Consider the following 15,832-nt stretch of genomic DNA (forward strand, 5'->3'; position numbering starts at 1 on the left):
CCGCTATTCACTCACGGGTATGGTATTTTCCATGCAGTTTTAAGAATTCAGACCATTCAAGTCAACAACGCTTTTGATATCTAGGCTGCATATGATTTGCCATAGTTTGTAGACCCACCCGAATTCAAAACCATGATATAAGAAACCACTCGAAGCAGCCATTGTCTTCGCAAGCCACCTGGTCATACATGTAAAAATGGACAAGGGAAAATAAAAACAAAAAGACAACACTGACAAGAAGCAAAGTTCTAACAGCCAGGCCAATTCATGAAGCCATACACAAGATTCTGACAAGTTGGCCAATGGAATCAGCAATGACTAACAATGATATCAATTGCCACGATCTTTACGCATAAATCTGACAAGGTTGTATATTATAAAAGGAAGGGTGCACCACATAAAACAAACTTTTCTGAGATTTAAACATGGATTCATAAGACTTTAGTTTCCAAGCAGAATTGCCAAATTCAGACATGATTAGTCAATCTGACGCAAACTTCTGACGCTAGCTGTGGAGCTGCAGAGCGTATACAAGAATACTGCTGCCGGACTCCTCTCCAGAAACAAGGGAAGAGAAGCGTCCCAAGCCAGCATCGCAGAGGACAGCACACGAACATCCATTAGAAGCATAGCCAACATTATCGTACCCAAGTCAAAGCCAACAGAACTTCATAAGCTCAGTCCACCATAGCAAATCAGCCTTCCCTACTAATTAAACAAGCTTAGCAGGCACAGGCACTCCCACCTCATAAATTCCAGAGCATGTATGTATAAACTGGCTGTAGCTATGGATGTCATGTTTACTACGATAACATGAACATGCTGAGCTCTTATAAAATTTCATGTATGACCATAAATAACCAAGATGAATACAAACCTGCAAACCATCCAATCCAAAAGTAATAACCAGGAGATGAAGATGAATCTTTAAAAAGTTGTAGGTAAAATTCGGCCATTTACAAGATTTGCCAGCTTCATACCCTCCACATCATTTTATTGGGATTTTGCTTGTTTTAGGCTTTTGATTACTAAGTAACACCTGGTCAGTAAAGCTCCCAGCTGCACATACCCATGGCAAGAGACAAGCCACAAGTCTCACTCTCCAAAAGGCATCAAATATAGGTCAGCAACAACGACCGAACTTGACGAGTAAATATCTAAACCCAACAGGTATTGCTTACATAAGCCCTATGTGATTCATCGCTAAAAGTACTAATATAGAATTAGAGCCTTCTCCTCTTTAACCTGGCATCATTTAAACCACCATCACGCCATCCCGGTGCACCATGGTACCTGTAGTCATCACCTCGCTCTTCCATGCCTCTCAGTCTGTTGGGCATGTTCCCAAGCCGGTTTCCAATGCGTCCATCAAAGTCTCGAGGACCACCTCTATCAGGAAACATTTCTTCAGCTTCAGGGCAAAATCTAATAGGCCTTGGAACATCCCCAACAGGATACGGAAGGCAATTCTCTCCATCATCAGAAACAACAGGTCGCTGTAAAAAAGGATGGAGAAAATCGCGTCTCTCATCAAATTTGTTTCTCCCATCAAATTCATCATTCCCCTCAAGTTCATGAAGTTGATTTCCCGGGAAAGGTCCAAAATACTCCTCATCAGCAGACTCATGAGGGCCAATCAAATCAAACCTCCTGATGTTCCTCTGTAAAACCCTGCCAGGCCTTGGCAAATCATGCTCCTCCAAAGGATGAATATCTCTCATATCATCGAGTAATCTAGGGAAAGGAGGAGGAGAACCACGTCTTCTAACCATCACATCTTCAGGAAAACAGGGATGTTGACGAGGTGATCTCAGCCTGTCCATTCTGAAAACAGGTGGCGATCTACATCTTAATAGTTCTGGATGTCCATCTAGGGCATCAGAGGACCTTCTAGACGGAGACCACTGATGAGGAGAGTGAGCTCGATGTAAACGTGCAGGAATCCTTCTGTTAATAGGTGAGTGGCTCCGTCTTTGTCTCCAGATGAGATCATTGTCAACACGCTCATATAACAGGCGCGGGTGTGGGAATGGTAAGGGATCCATCATGTCATCTGGCAAAGCCCTCATGACCTTCTCTTCACGAGACAGTAGAAAAGGATCAGGGACATCCCTCCCAATATACCTACTGGGGCTAACATCCCTTACAGAAGGGCCGGCAATTTGGGCATCCAATGGTACCGGCCCTTCTCTGGGTCCAGGAGACCGCCGTCTAGGTGGAAAACGAGAAAGGCGTGGTGGTTCATCCTCTGGGGGCCTTCTCCAGATCCTACCTGTATTACCCACAGAACCATTTGATTCGACAGCAAAGGCACCTTCACCTCTACTACAAGGCCTTGAAAATCGGAAACTTTTCTGATCATGAAGTTCAGGATCACGTGGAGGGCCAGAATTTCGATTGCAATACAAAGCACCTAACCGGTCGTCGGATTTCCTGTTGTTAATATAGTCAGATCCATGTTTATCAACTGGCTGATCTTCATTCTTCCCGCTTTCATATTTCAATGTCCTGTCACTGCACCTGTCATTTCTAATATAATAAGAGGATAAAACTGAAAGTGAGATGCCAACATAATTTTAATACGAAAATAAGGAACAAGATAAAGAGGAAAAGAATATCACCTAGTCCCCCTAGAATGCGACCTCTCCCGCCTATGTGATTTATCAGTTGATCTTTCCCTCTCAGTATGAGAAGAAATTGACCTGGCATAAAGAGATTTAGTCTTTCCAAATGATGATCTATCTGGAGCTGAAGTTACCTTCTTAATTTGGCTGTTCCTATCCCAACCATCAAAATGTTTGATTGCAACACCATTTAAAGGTGAATACTTTTTTGATGAAATCAAATGCTTAGCAGATGGAACAGAACCTCTACGATTCTCCTGTCGGGGATCTTTATCACCCTCACTACTTTTTGCAGATTTTTTTGCACTAGGTGATCCAGTTGATTTTGCCACCATTTCTGAGCCTCTCTCCTTCAGAGGATGATTCTCTGTGATCTTACCAAAGGTCTTAATAAGCTTTGTTTTACTAGAAGCAGCTTTGGGGACTTCCATAACTGATGACTCATGCACATCTTTTGTTGAACTCAAGTTTACATCATTGTTACTATTGCATAAGACACTAATTATTTTTTCAGTACTGCGACCAGTCTTCATCTCGTCAGGGTCTGTTTCTTTTTTCTCTGCATCCATATCTGATGGCATCACTGTTGGCATATCTGTAGGTCCAATGGTGTCAGTGGTTTCCTTATCAAGTACCGCTTTACTTCCTTTCCTGGACAAACACTTTCTCTCCCTACCATCTTCATACTCATCATCACCATCTCTCTGTTGAAGAGTTTTCGCTCTAGCATCATGAGCAGTATGAAAATTAATTGATCCATGTTCATTGTAACTGCTTTGTTTTGCTTGATTATCAGCAGATAAATTAATCCTCTCCTGAGCACTTCCACCTACCTTGCTGTTTCCATATGAATCCACTTGATGCTCATCCATTGCAACTAAATTTGACGAAACAATATTATCATCGTCCGAAAAGTCCATTTCTGCACTACCTTCAGACATACCATCAAATACTGCACGCCCTTTCACCCCATCAGAAACTACAGGTTCAGTAAGTGAGTTAGAAGCCTGACCAGCAACTTCACATGTTTCACTGACTGAATTCAATCCTTTGCCCTCAGAAATCTGGGATTTTGATGCCAAATCTGAAATCTTAATATCATTTCCTTCATCTTGGAAAAGGCAAGTGCTATTATGCAATTCTCCATGGTCATTTTTGGTACAATCAGGAATGACAGCTTCAGGAACCAAACCTGCAGTAGCACCTACACTTTCACTTGCAGGTATCTCTGCACTTGCAGGCATTTTTGAGCCATCATGAAGTTCATCATTAACGGAAACAGCTTCAGAATTCAAATCCATTGCCTTGGTTTCGCTTGTATGTGGACGCCCCTCCGCAAAATGCAGCATTAATCTATGATTATCACTCTCCATATCAGGTGACTGACCTGTAAGTCTCTTAAGGGATTCTTGAGAAGGCTCTTCTGGTGGCTCTGACTTCACCATTCCCGCACGTGCTGATTTGTTCTCTCCAGAACCTGCTAATTCGGCATCTTTGCCTCTCTCTCCAGAACCCGCTAATTCGGCATCTTTGTCTTGAGAACTTCCATCACATGGCTCAGATTTTACATGCCTAAAATCTACTGACTTCAGACTAACCATTTCAACTTTCCGAGTGCCATTTTGACTTACCTCCTCGTAAGGTTCAGGCTTTACAGCTTTACTTGATATATCTGTCGTAGTGCCTGCCAATGATAAGCTCAGATCAGGAGGAGCCATAGCTCCCCAGTTGATGCATAATTCAGGTCTACTGGGTGGTTTTAGCTGCAAATCTAGGCCAACTTCTGCCCCATTATGATCATCAGAACTCATAGAAAAGTTGCCCAGCCTGAGGTTGTTGCTTTTCTGAAGCATGTTACTGGATTCTCCAGGAGTCATTTGTACAGAGCGTGCCACGAGCATTTGCTTGGGGATACCTCCGGAAGTCGAACAGTCATGCCCATCTTGCACCATGACTGAAACACTTGCTGAGGAATCCCAAGTGTCCATTGGAACGTTCAAGTCCCAATTTGACCTGTTTACATAGTGATGAACAGGATCAACTCTTGAACTAAAATTGCTATAGTTGTTATAAATGGTAGTGTGCCTCCCATCCAGAGGCAGATCATATGATAAGTGATCCACTTTGTCCTGCTTCACTGAACTATCTCCATCATCTTTCCAATCTCTTGAAGATGCTAACTGCCATCCAGACATTGATGCAACTCTTTGAAATGCAGATTTATCACTTGAAGCAAATTTCCCTTCACCACTCCTCTCACCTACAGGCAGCACAGATGGCCTCTTGGCTGTTGATAAAAGTTGATTGTTTTGCATACCAGACCATAAAGCAGATTTGTCATCCATATTTGAATCTTTCACAACACTGGTTCCCTTGATCGCAGATGTAGCAGTCTTAAGCCCCAATTCCTGAACATTAGGCTCCGTATGATTTTCAAGTCTACAAGCTGTATTTACATCTCTGTTATCCAGAGACTCTCCTTTCGCCTCCAATGAACCATCAGTGATGAAATCAGTCCCTAAAGCAGGCTGGGCACTACTGTCTGAAGCAGAAGACTCGGCCTCTGAGATATATGACTTTTTCCATGGTCTTTCAGAATCTTCTGGTGGCAAAGATGGCGTTTGAGTTGGAGGAGATGAAAACTGAGATAAAATAAATCGTCTTTTCTTGATGGGAACACCTGCAATAGAGTCACCAGACTGTTGAGCTAGAAGATTAACTCCCAGCTGCCAATAGAAAATTCACAAGGTTAATCATAGAAACATGGAAACCGAACATTATTTATTGAATGGATGATATTATTTAATATTGTCAGCAAGAAAGGGGCACCTCATCATGATCAGATACCGGCATTGTTTTAAGTTATGATAGAGGGAAATGGAACTCTAACTCCTATAATCACTTTAATTCAGTGCAACAAAGCAAGAGCTGCATGTGCACAAAGCATCTTATTGATTTCCTTCTCAAATTAGAGCTCAACTAATCCTCGTGTAGCGATTGAATGGGCATGAAAATCAGATCTGTCAAAGCACACATGGAAGTCACAAACCAAAAAGCAATTGAGTGCACAGCTTGTATACTGAACAAAGAAAAAAAAAAGAGTTTTAAAAAAATATAGTTCACTTTTTAGTCAGCTTCATAAATTGCTTTCATCAAGGATCATGCAGACAATTTAAGGACAGAAAAGTGATGTTGACAATTCATCCCATTTAAGCTTATAATGCTATAAATTCAACATAAACATATTAAAATAACTAATGTTTTAAAAAATAAAACAATAATTATAAGACCAGTTCCTTAAGCAGATAATGATATTAAGCAGAAAAATACACTTTTGAACACAACATGAATGTAAGAAGCTGTATATCTTGACCTGGCCATGGGGTAAACCAGGAAGCAACGAGTCAAAATGAGCATTAACAAAAAGTATTCAAATAAACCATTTGATTTTTTTAAATTATTATTGGGCAGGTTTGATTGTCCAAACATAGCAGCATTGCTATTATCTGGAAAGTGGCCCACGCAGCAGCATATGCATATGCAGGCCCCTGACTGCATCCATAGGGTATAGGCCATCTCTGTATGTACACATGCCGCACAATGTTGTCCATGTAACCTGCATAAGCCCAATAGCCTACACCTCCTCTATACTATTTCTTGCCTTTCTGAATTTATTAAACTATTTCCAAATCTCCAATTCTCTTATCTGTTATAATAAATTCATTTGTTTTAATATTTTTAGCACAAACTTCCAACCATATTCATTATTTAGACTATTTAAGACTAAGATGTCAGATGTCATTTCAATTAAACCATAACCTAGAAGAAATAGATATCAACCCTTTTGTGTACCTGGCATAATTCACATCATCAAACGAACTGAACCAGGAAACAACAAAATCATACATCAAGCTGTTATAACAGACGAAACAGAAGCAGCATCCAGGGAATGCTTATAGCTAGTCTGAATATAACTTCTGAAGGCAAGGTTATTATAAGGTTACATTTTAATGTAGCTGCTTATCTATATAAGATAGTCAAGAGTACATAACATAAACACATTCTAGGAGCTAATAAGACTGCCGACCATCAAAAGTGCAGTTAAAATTTCTATCTGCAAAAAGGATCATCATGATATTGCGACCCTCTGAAGCAGCTAAATCTTACCTGATGCACGCCACATGTGCAGGAGACCTCACAACTATGCCAACTTACCTCAAAATCTCCCAAAGAATCTAAACTAGGCCAGCTAATCAGTCTGTTTATATTTCCAAAACCAGTCCAGTTGACTGATCTTTTTTGTGTTTCCATGATATGCAATAAGAAACTCTAATCATTAATAAAATACCAAAATGACCAACAAAGTTCCCCGGAATCCCAGAACATTCAAGCCACACTTTCCATCAAGCTCAGTTGCATGGTTCTTATGATCTTTCCCCTTTGCGCAGGAAGAACACCTGCTACTCTTTATCATCCTTATGCACAAGCTGGATATAAGACAGCAAGATGTATTTGCCGAAACTTCTTCCATGCCGGTATTTTTCTATTGTCTCACGAAGCCCAAGAGAAAACAAAATTAGTCTAGAAGAATTGTTCAGGTACCCGTAATAACCTCATAAGTAGACCAAGAGATTCTCCGTGCCTCAAAAGATCCTACCAAGGAACCATTCTTTTTCCTACCCCGACATCAGAATTTATTCCCCACTCAAGACACCCTGCTACCATTCAGTATTCTTATGCAAAATAAGAATATCCAAATGAGGCTGGGAGCATGAAATTCCAATTGTAAAATCAGTCTCACTTCTAAGGCCCTTGTGCACAACTGAGGCATACAATAAGATCTTCGACAGCACAATCTTAATCTGATACCTTCCCACCTGATCCTCGTTAAATCGTGAAGTTGCGTGCACACACAGACTCAAAGCTCATTTTTTCAGCTTTCTCAATTTACTTTGTACTGTCTACAACAGCTGGACGAAAGAAATGATTCCAACCCCACAGACGAAACAGTAAACCAAATGAGATGCCAGTGCCCAGGTTCAACAAAGGTTCTACTAAATCCACAACCTGTTACCAAGAACGACCCCGAAAGAGGGCCGGCCCCACCAATAACCATTAGCCCTGCATAGCATGATATCTCAACCAGAAGGATCTAAATCAACAGCAGGGTAAATGAATGACCATGACGGAGGCTCAAAAAAGATCTGAACAAGAAAATATTCTACAGAGTAGAATCGAACCAGAAAGCCCTAAAAATATTTATGAATATGCCGGATCTACGCAAGAACTTCCAATCTTTCCTAAATTGAAGTTCTTTTTTTTATGGACTAAATTTAAGTCCAAAAAAAGGAGTTAAAAAGGAGGCCAACCTTACATCAACTAGAAGCCTCACCGATCCAGGAAAGCATAAGGCCAGAGATGACCGGATACCCACAGAAATCCCTAATGGACCCGCCCATTCCTTACCACCAAAAGTTAAAAAGCATGCCTTTTTTCGTAAGCCATACTCACCTCAATTATCATATATCCGATTCCAAGAGAACCAGGCAGCCATGTAGCTGAGCCGCATGAGAAACAGTTTTTGTCACCTCTCATGGAACGATCTGAGATCTGAAAATCATCTCAAAACTACAACTCTCTTCTCCATCAGCACTTAAAAGCCCAAGTTTTCCCCGAATAACACAGGAAAAACCTCGTTTCTCCAAGAGAAATCTCGATTGCCGGCCCTATTCTCCAACCTCATAACAGACAACACTTTCGCACGAGTTGAATCAACAGAACGCCACGGGTGGGAGTCATCAAATCCCAAAACAGTCTTCCAGTTCCCATATTCCAAAAAAAAACCGACTTTTCCTCCTACATCTCTTAAAATAGAAACAGATCTAGCTCTCCCGCTCTCGTCCGATCCCTCATAAAAATCCCAAACCGCGATCTTCTAAGATGCGAACATAATCGAAGAACGAAGAACAAAGAAAAGCAAAAACCAAAGAAAGATTTGGGCCGAAAGAAAGCCGTGCGGGAGACGGCCATTACCTGATCCCACCCTCTCCGGTGAGAAATCGAAGAGAAGAAACCGAACGCAAGAGAGAGGAGGTGGAAGAGATAGAGGAAGAGAGAGGATGAGAAGACGAAGGAAGCTTGAAGGCGGTTTCCTGGATGTGAAAGCCCTAGCCTCTGACGATAAGAAAATAGAAAAAAAAAGGCACTTGCCCACCACCGCAAGGACTTTCCGCCATACCGGCTCTTTCCAGGATGGTTCCCAATCTCCGCCCACCTCTCCTTCTTTTTATTAAAAAAAGATAAAAGGATCGGATGGAGATCCTTCTGAACCGCCATGCCGTTCGCTACCGTCCGATCAGGTAACCGCAAACAAAGTGGTCCCCATAATTTAGACTCGTAATAATTACGGTACGTGGCGCTGGAGATTCCAGTTCCGATGCTCCATCGGATCACGTTAAGAAGAACCACTACGGTACGTTGTTGCTTCGGCCGGCGTCTTCCGGTAACCTTCGGATGGTGGACTGCCCCAAATCCTCGTGATTGGGTAAGAGATCGTGGGTTGGTGCGCCGACGGCATCGCCTTTCGTCCAACTTGCGCTGCAAGTTGGCTCCGACAGGCGTGGTGAGGTCCTTTTTATTATTGGATTTCGAAGAGGGGTCCGCCAACCATTAGGTTCGTACAAAAAAATAATTAATAAAAAATATATAAAAAATTATTTAGTTGAAATTTAAAAAAAATAAAAAATAGTATTTTTTGGAAATAAAATTTTTAGATTTTGTAAAACAAGGCCAACGAGAAACACTAGAAAATTATTTACTCTACCGATTGAAAATTAATTTTTTTTTTATCAAAACTATCCTTCAAGCATCAAAATTTATGAATAAATTTTTTTATTAAAAATATAATAGATATTTTACATAATTTTTTTTTAAAAAATAAATATTCAACTAAATATAAGTTATTTTGAAATAAATTATTTTTTTATGATCAATTAAAAATGTTAAAATTATTTTCTCAAATTCAAATAAATTCTAAGAACAATAATGGACCAGACAGTACGAGGAAGCTAAAGGGGATGCTTAGCTGCTGCTGCTTTTGAGAGGACGGCACTTTTTGACCCTCCAAAGTAGTTTGAATGGGACCTGTTTTAGCTTCACTGTATAGCTTTGAAGATCCACTTTTTGGCCAAAATATGTTTATGCTAAAAGCATAAAATCAGATTATTACGTTCTTTTCATAGATTATGTTTTAAAAGCATAAAATCAAATTAGGTTCTCCCGTTGGAGCTTAACATTAAAAATTATGGTTATTTATGTCGCGGTCCCCCCATTGACAGCGGCGTAATGAAAAATTTCTACGGCTCGAAAGATATATTTCTGATCCATAGAATATTTTATTTGTAACTTGCGGTCCCTAAGACCTCATCTAGGTGATTCATTTTTCTCCAAGGAGCATCCCATCCAAGTAATTCATTTTTTTCACTCAGTGTAGAAAAGCAAAACAAAAATATTACTTGGTACCTGGTGGTAGACGATTCCACATTACCATCATGGGCATCATGGTTGATTCTTTTAGATGATTGTGTAGCGAGTAGAGAATAGGAGCCAAACTAAGAGGACACATCAAATGTTGATGAAAAGTAATACATGGATCCAAACGGTTCATTTTTTCCTGTCAAGTGTCTCATCCAAGTAATTCATTTTCTTGACTCAATGCAGAAAAGCAAAAAAAAAAAATGTTGATAAACAGTAAAACACGGAATAGCAAAGTTAGCAGGTATATATTGTTATAATGAACTCTGTTTTTCTTTTTAAACAAACACATAAATATACACATACATGATCCTAGCGGTTGCGGGAGGAGGAGGGGCCTTGAATTTAGTCCCACATCGGCTAGTAGCGGGAAGGTTCTATGCCTTAAATGGGGGTTGGAAAACCTTTCCTCTCGAGGCGCCTTTTGAAGGGCAAAATCGTGAGGGCAATGGTCTCCCCCCGTCTGCGCTGGACGCGCGGGCCGGAGCGCCCAAAGCGGACAATACCTCGGGAGGAACGCAGTTCTCTTTCTCTGCTAGCTTAATGTGGGCTATGCTGTTGTGTGAGGCTTCGGCCAAAGGCTTGAATTTAGTCCCACATCAGCTAGTAACGGGAAGGTTTTGTGCCTTAAATGGGGGTTGGAAAACCTTTCCTCTCGAAACGCCTTTTGAAGGGCAAAACCGTAAGGGCAGTGGTCTCCCCCCGTCTGCGCTGGACGCGCGGGCCGGAGCGCCCAAAGCGGACAATACCTCGGGAGCAACGCAGTTCTTTTTCTCTGCTAGCTTAATGTGGGTATGTTGTTGTGTGAGGCTCCGGCCAAAGGCCGTCCCCGCAACACTAGCCAAAACATGCTTGCTGCAAACAATGAGCCAAAGAGCTGACCAAGTGTAGTGCTATCACCAACGAAGCAACACAATCAAGAGCCGACTAAACACTGATTGAAATTAAAGATTATAAATGTAATTGCAAATACTTGATCGCACTTTATTTGCATAAATACCTCACTCTCCATGACATCAATTACTCATGCCCAACTCGATGAAATTGTAACTAGATTAAACAAAGTAAACTTCACAAATAAAAAAAAAAAAATCCATTCGAAATATTTTCTTTATCTATTAACAAGATAAGAACGTTATTTGGCTTTATCTGTCAATTACCCATCCCACAGAAAGAAATAAGCTTAATTTGTTCCATTTTTAGATATGATATTAATAGGCTTAGTTTGAAGCTTTTTCTTCATAATACTTGATCAGAGATATTAACAATCTGACCCCTTCTCTCAAGCATCACACTTCATCACATTCTTTACCACTATGATACGGGTACACACTTAATATTGCACATCACACTTAAGATAATGTTTATGTACTCACCTAATATAGAATAGTATACACTTAATATAGCATGGTATATTCTTAATATAAAAGGGTACAAACTTAATATATGAAAGTACACACTTAATACAACACAAATATATAGTTAATATAGTACAACACACGATTAATATAATTGTACACGGTTAATATGATATAGTACACAATTAAAATCTTAATGATACCCCTATATCAATTCCCATCCTCAGTTCAAAATTATTATTAGGGGTCATCGGTTCCCGTCCTTCACCACTGCGGCGCAATCCCACTCCACTAGGGGCTCGTTTGGTTCGCGGGAAGCATTTTCCTTCCTAGGAATATGATTCCTGGGAAACAAATTCCTAGGAAGAGGATGTCTAGGAAAGTATTTTTGGCATGTTTGGTTGACCATAGAAAAGTGACAAATTTCCAAGGTGCTTATGTTTGGTTGGCCATCCACTTTCCTAGGAAAGTTATATATAATTCCTATTATGCCCTTAATAAAAATTAGGTTTTTAATGCCTCTTTAATGCTTCTTTAATACTGAAGGGACTTTTTGGGAAAAAGTAAAAATGAAGTGATTCCCGCCTCATGGAAAAGTAACTTTCCCATGTTTCTCATGGGAAAGACTTTCCCATGAAATGTGGGAATCACATTCCCATGGGAATACAACTTTTCCTTCTCTCTCCTTTGAAAACTCCAACTAAACAAGAGGCATCTCATTACTTTTCCGTTGACCACACTTTTCTCCCTTCTTTTTCCGCGAACCAAACGAGCCCTAGATCACCCACGTGAATCCCAACCTCCGTCATCCCTCTCCCGCCTCCTTCCATCCCCTCCTTCACGGGCATGACCACCAATCCTATGCCCGCATGATCAAGATCAGCCTCTCCGCTCTTCGGCCGCTGCTACTTGGCCACTAGTACCACCGTACACAATTAATATCCTCTAGTACACAGCTACTAGATTGGTGTGCACACTTAATACACCGTAGTATATTTAATATAACATAGTACATAGTTAATATCCTCCAATATATAATTAATATCTTCCAATACACACTTACTAGATACGTGTACACACTTAATCTATCACAGTACATGGCTAATATAACATAGTACACAGTTATTAGATACATGTACTCACTTAATGTACCATATTATATAGTTAATATACCATAGTACACACTTAACATATGACTGTAAATACTTAATATACCATAGTACGTAGTTAATATACTAGATACATGTACACAATTAATATACCACAATACATAGTTAATATACCACAGTACACAATTAACATACCACAATACATACTTTAATATATAACGGCAGACACTTAATATACCACAGTCTACAATTAATATACCATAGCACATAGCTAATATATTCTTGATATCGATGACGGTGGGGTCCCCCTGCCCGACGATGATCATGGGGCTAGGCGTTCTTCCAGCTTCTAAACTGGTATGCTACCTCCCATTTTTTATAGGGGGTACTGGCTTGAACAAAGCCAAGGGTGGTAAAGATGATGAAGAGAAACAGGTGCTACAGAGTAGCTACTAACGCAACACATCTGGATGACACCTCCATCTTAGGCCACAAAAAAAAATTGCCTCCGGCTCCAGAGCATCTATCAAAGGGGCTTTAAAACTGTCGTAATCTAAGAACTGACTTGGCTTTTTGTTGTTAAGGATGGACTTCTTGTTAATTTCTGCTAAAAATTATTTACTACAAGTACCAGACGTCCGCGGCACGTTATGTTGGGTGAGATCCTTCGGAAGGCAGAAAAAAAATTGGTGGGATTCCTTGTTTGAGCTGGAAACATCATCAGATTTATTATTTTGAATCATTTTCTGCAAGGTAGTGAGAGAGGAGGCATATTTTGTCTACCTTGTGCCAACCAACTTGGCAGACTCTCGGTCACCTGTTTCATGATGCAAGGAATTTGCTTTATGAATTGGGTAATGGTGTGGATATTTTGTTCGCTAGAATGGGAGGCAGCTCAACTAAAATGTTACAGTAGAAGGGGAACTGCGGCTGCAGGAATTTAACTTCGTTGCTGAAAACAGAGTTAATCAGAATTCTGTTTATCAATAAAATGTACATCCAATTAATCACCATATCTTTCGAAAACGTGAGCATGAGTTGTTATTCACTGGTCGAATGCAGATATTAGACTTGACACTATACATGATATTGTAAGGCAAATATACAATTAGGATGATGCAGGGTAGGTTCAATTTATCGCATACCATCTCGCATTGGTTAAAGAAGAATGGTTACAAAGAAAGAAATATTTTCAGATGGCTTTACATCTTCGTATTTTAACACAAGTTCTGAATGCATGCTTGAAATGTTTCGATGATTTGTCGACCAAGTGGACAATTATTCTCTACCACCTTTTATCTCTTGAATATCATGATGGTAAGGTCTTTAAGATTGTGGAGATCGCAAGAGATGCACATAGCATCATGAAGCATCGCGGGCTTGCACCTAGACAACTGCTCCAAATTAAGAGTGGGACTCAGAATTTCAAATCTTCCAAATAAATTACTATAACATTTATAATCTTTCACAGTGCAGGTAGATAAGCAACCAAAGAAAACACAGGAAGAGGCACCTGCACGCATGCACATACACATGAATAGATTTGCATATAGACAATGATCTGATTGGAGAGAAGAAATATTTTCTTCAACCTTCTCAACTCGAATCTCTCTCTCAAAAAAAAAAAACTAAAAGAAGAGGAAGGAATATCGAAAGTAGGGTTTTAAGTTTCCTTTTCTTTCATCGACAATTCCACCTCTTAAATTGAGGTACATAGCCTCTATTTATAATACTAATAAGATCTCCCAATTTGGATTGAATTCCTCTCCGAGTTTGAATAGGCTAGATATACTAAAATAAATATGATTAATAAAAATATTTTACAAAAAGCTAAAATTTTTGAGAAGGTAGATCTCGACTTCTACATCAACTCTGTCTTCTGTTACATCACAAAACTATCCCAACTTAACCCTAACTACCCTAAAATTGTTCACTTCCAGAAAAGATGAAGATCAGAACATCTATAAGAGGCTAGTTACCATTTGCATTCTCTATCTCTTTGCATGTGGCAAGAAGAAAAGGAGGACCTAGTCCTTGACCAAAAACAACCCTTCCACATATCAAGGAGGTCAGTGTGTGCAGTGAAGATCTGCAGCAGTGGACAGATCACCTGGACCATAGGATACCAATAAGATTTCAAACAAGACTAAGTGAGAATATAATTCTGAATTCAAGGAACAGAGAATATTCCAGCTCTTGACCATATAAATTTCACTAGATTAATTTATATAACAGATACAAACATTAGTTTTATTTTTTCAAAGAAAGTTTGGCAAAACCAATCAGTCTGTATCTTACAATTCACTTCCTAAAATGTGTCAGGGATGATATGAAGTCATCACTATTCGAGAAATATTTATATAAGAAGAAGAAAGTCAGGGATGAATAAGACCATCACCATAGATAGAACAGATTTTACCTGAAACTCTGAAACTCACGCAGCTCCACCAACCAGACACAAAATAGCTGGCTTCAGTAGCCTTGAAATTTTGCTTTCCATGATTTATCTGCTCAAGTTAAGCGCAAGAAATCAAAGAAGAAATAACCTTGTGCAATGGCTTTGCTGTGTCCTGTCCTACTATGTTCACAGCAAAGCAATCCATGAATACCTTGAATGACTTGCCAGCCAAACAGCTTCCAGATAAAGAGTACACAGCATAAGATTTTTTGTATTTCAATTCCCCTAGAAGCACCTCAATTAGTTAGAAAGCATGCACTGTGATGAACATATTAAATTTTCCAATGAACAGAAATCCAAATCACCTGCTTTCCAACAAAAGAGTAGCATATCCATGCAACAAGCTACATAATGACTGATGAGAAAAAGAAAAAGGTGCCAGAACTAGAAAGCAAGCAAAACCATAACGCTTAGCTTGTGGGTCAACAAGAAGCACTGAGTGAAAGAATGTAGGAAAGCTACCAGCATAAATGGTTTAGAACCACAATCTCAACCAGCAACGCCTACATAGGACAGCAAAACACTATGCCTGAAAAATTACAAGAAAAATTATCTTGGAGACAGCATTTCAGCAGATCATAATTTACTACTTTCCCTTGATAACTTACAATATCTGAAAAAGATCAGAACTTTACTTCAGGTAAAAAAAGTCCTATGCCTCGCCATCCTCTACCTTAATTAGAATATAACTCAAACATCACATTAAAATGATCATCAGAAAATACGAGAAAACAATAAGGATTTAGATAA

General features: G+C 39.7%; 1 protein-coding gene across 7 annotated transcripts; it reads right to left on the reverse strand.

The window, feature by feature from the left end:
• Window positions 1-325: 325 nt before the first annotated feature.
• On the reverse strand, window positions 326-8,975 carry LOC103710077 (uncharacterized). Of its 7 annotated transcripts, none has more exons than XM_008795694.6 (4): window positions 8,658-8,915; window positions 5,454-5,644; window positions 2,622-5,350; window positions 326-2,529 (listed from the first exon to the last, which is right to left on the reverse strand). In XM_008795694.6, the coding sequence occupies exons 2-4, from the start codon at window positions 5,475-5,477 to the stop codon at window positions 1,224-1,226; spliced, it is 4,059 nt and encodes a 1,352-aa protein (XP_008793916.4). In that variant the 5' UTR covers window positions 5,478-5,644; window positions 8,658-8,915; the 3' UTR covers window positions 326-1,223. The 7 variants fall into 7 exon arrangements, with proteins under 7 accessions (XP_008793916.4, XP_026661835.4, XP_026661841.4 ...); XM_026806034.4 differs by having other exon boundaries at window positions 326-2,520; window positions 8,658-8,896; XM_026806040.4 differs by having other exon boundaries at window positions 2,622-5,304; window positions 8,658-8,885.
• Between the last annotated feature and the right edge of the window lie 6,857 nt (window positions 8,976-15,832).

This window comes from Phoenix dactylifera, chromosome 8, assembly GCF_051530095.1.
Source record: "Phoenix dactylifera cultivar Ajwa chromosome 8, Ajwa_hap1_PhDact_Kaust_v1.1, whole genome shotgun sequence".
Lineage (NCBI taxonomy): Eukaryota > Viridiplantae > Streptophyta > Magnoliopsida > Arecales > Arecaceae > Phoenix > Phoenix dactylifera.

Excerpts from the sequence above, each read along its gene's own strand:
- LOC103710077 (XM_089924672.1), bottom strand. The coding sequence starts at position 8,960 with ATGGCGGTTCAGAAGGATCTCCATCCGATCCTTTTATCTTTTTTTAAT. Across the intron at positions 5,351-8,657 it reads ACCGGAGAGGGTGGGATCAG|CTGGGAGTTAATCTTCTAGC; the intron begins GTAATGGCCGTC and ends TTCTATTGGCAG. Across the intron at positions 2,530-2,621 it reads TCGCATTCTAGGGGGACTAG|AAATGACAGGTGCAGTGACA; the intron begins GTGATATTCTTT and ends TTATTATATTAG.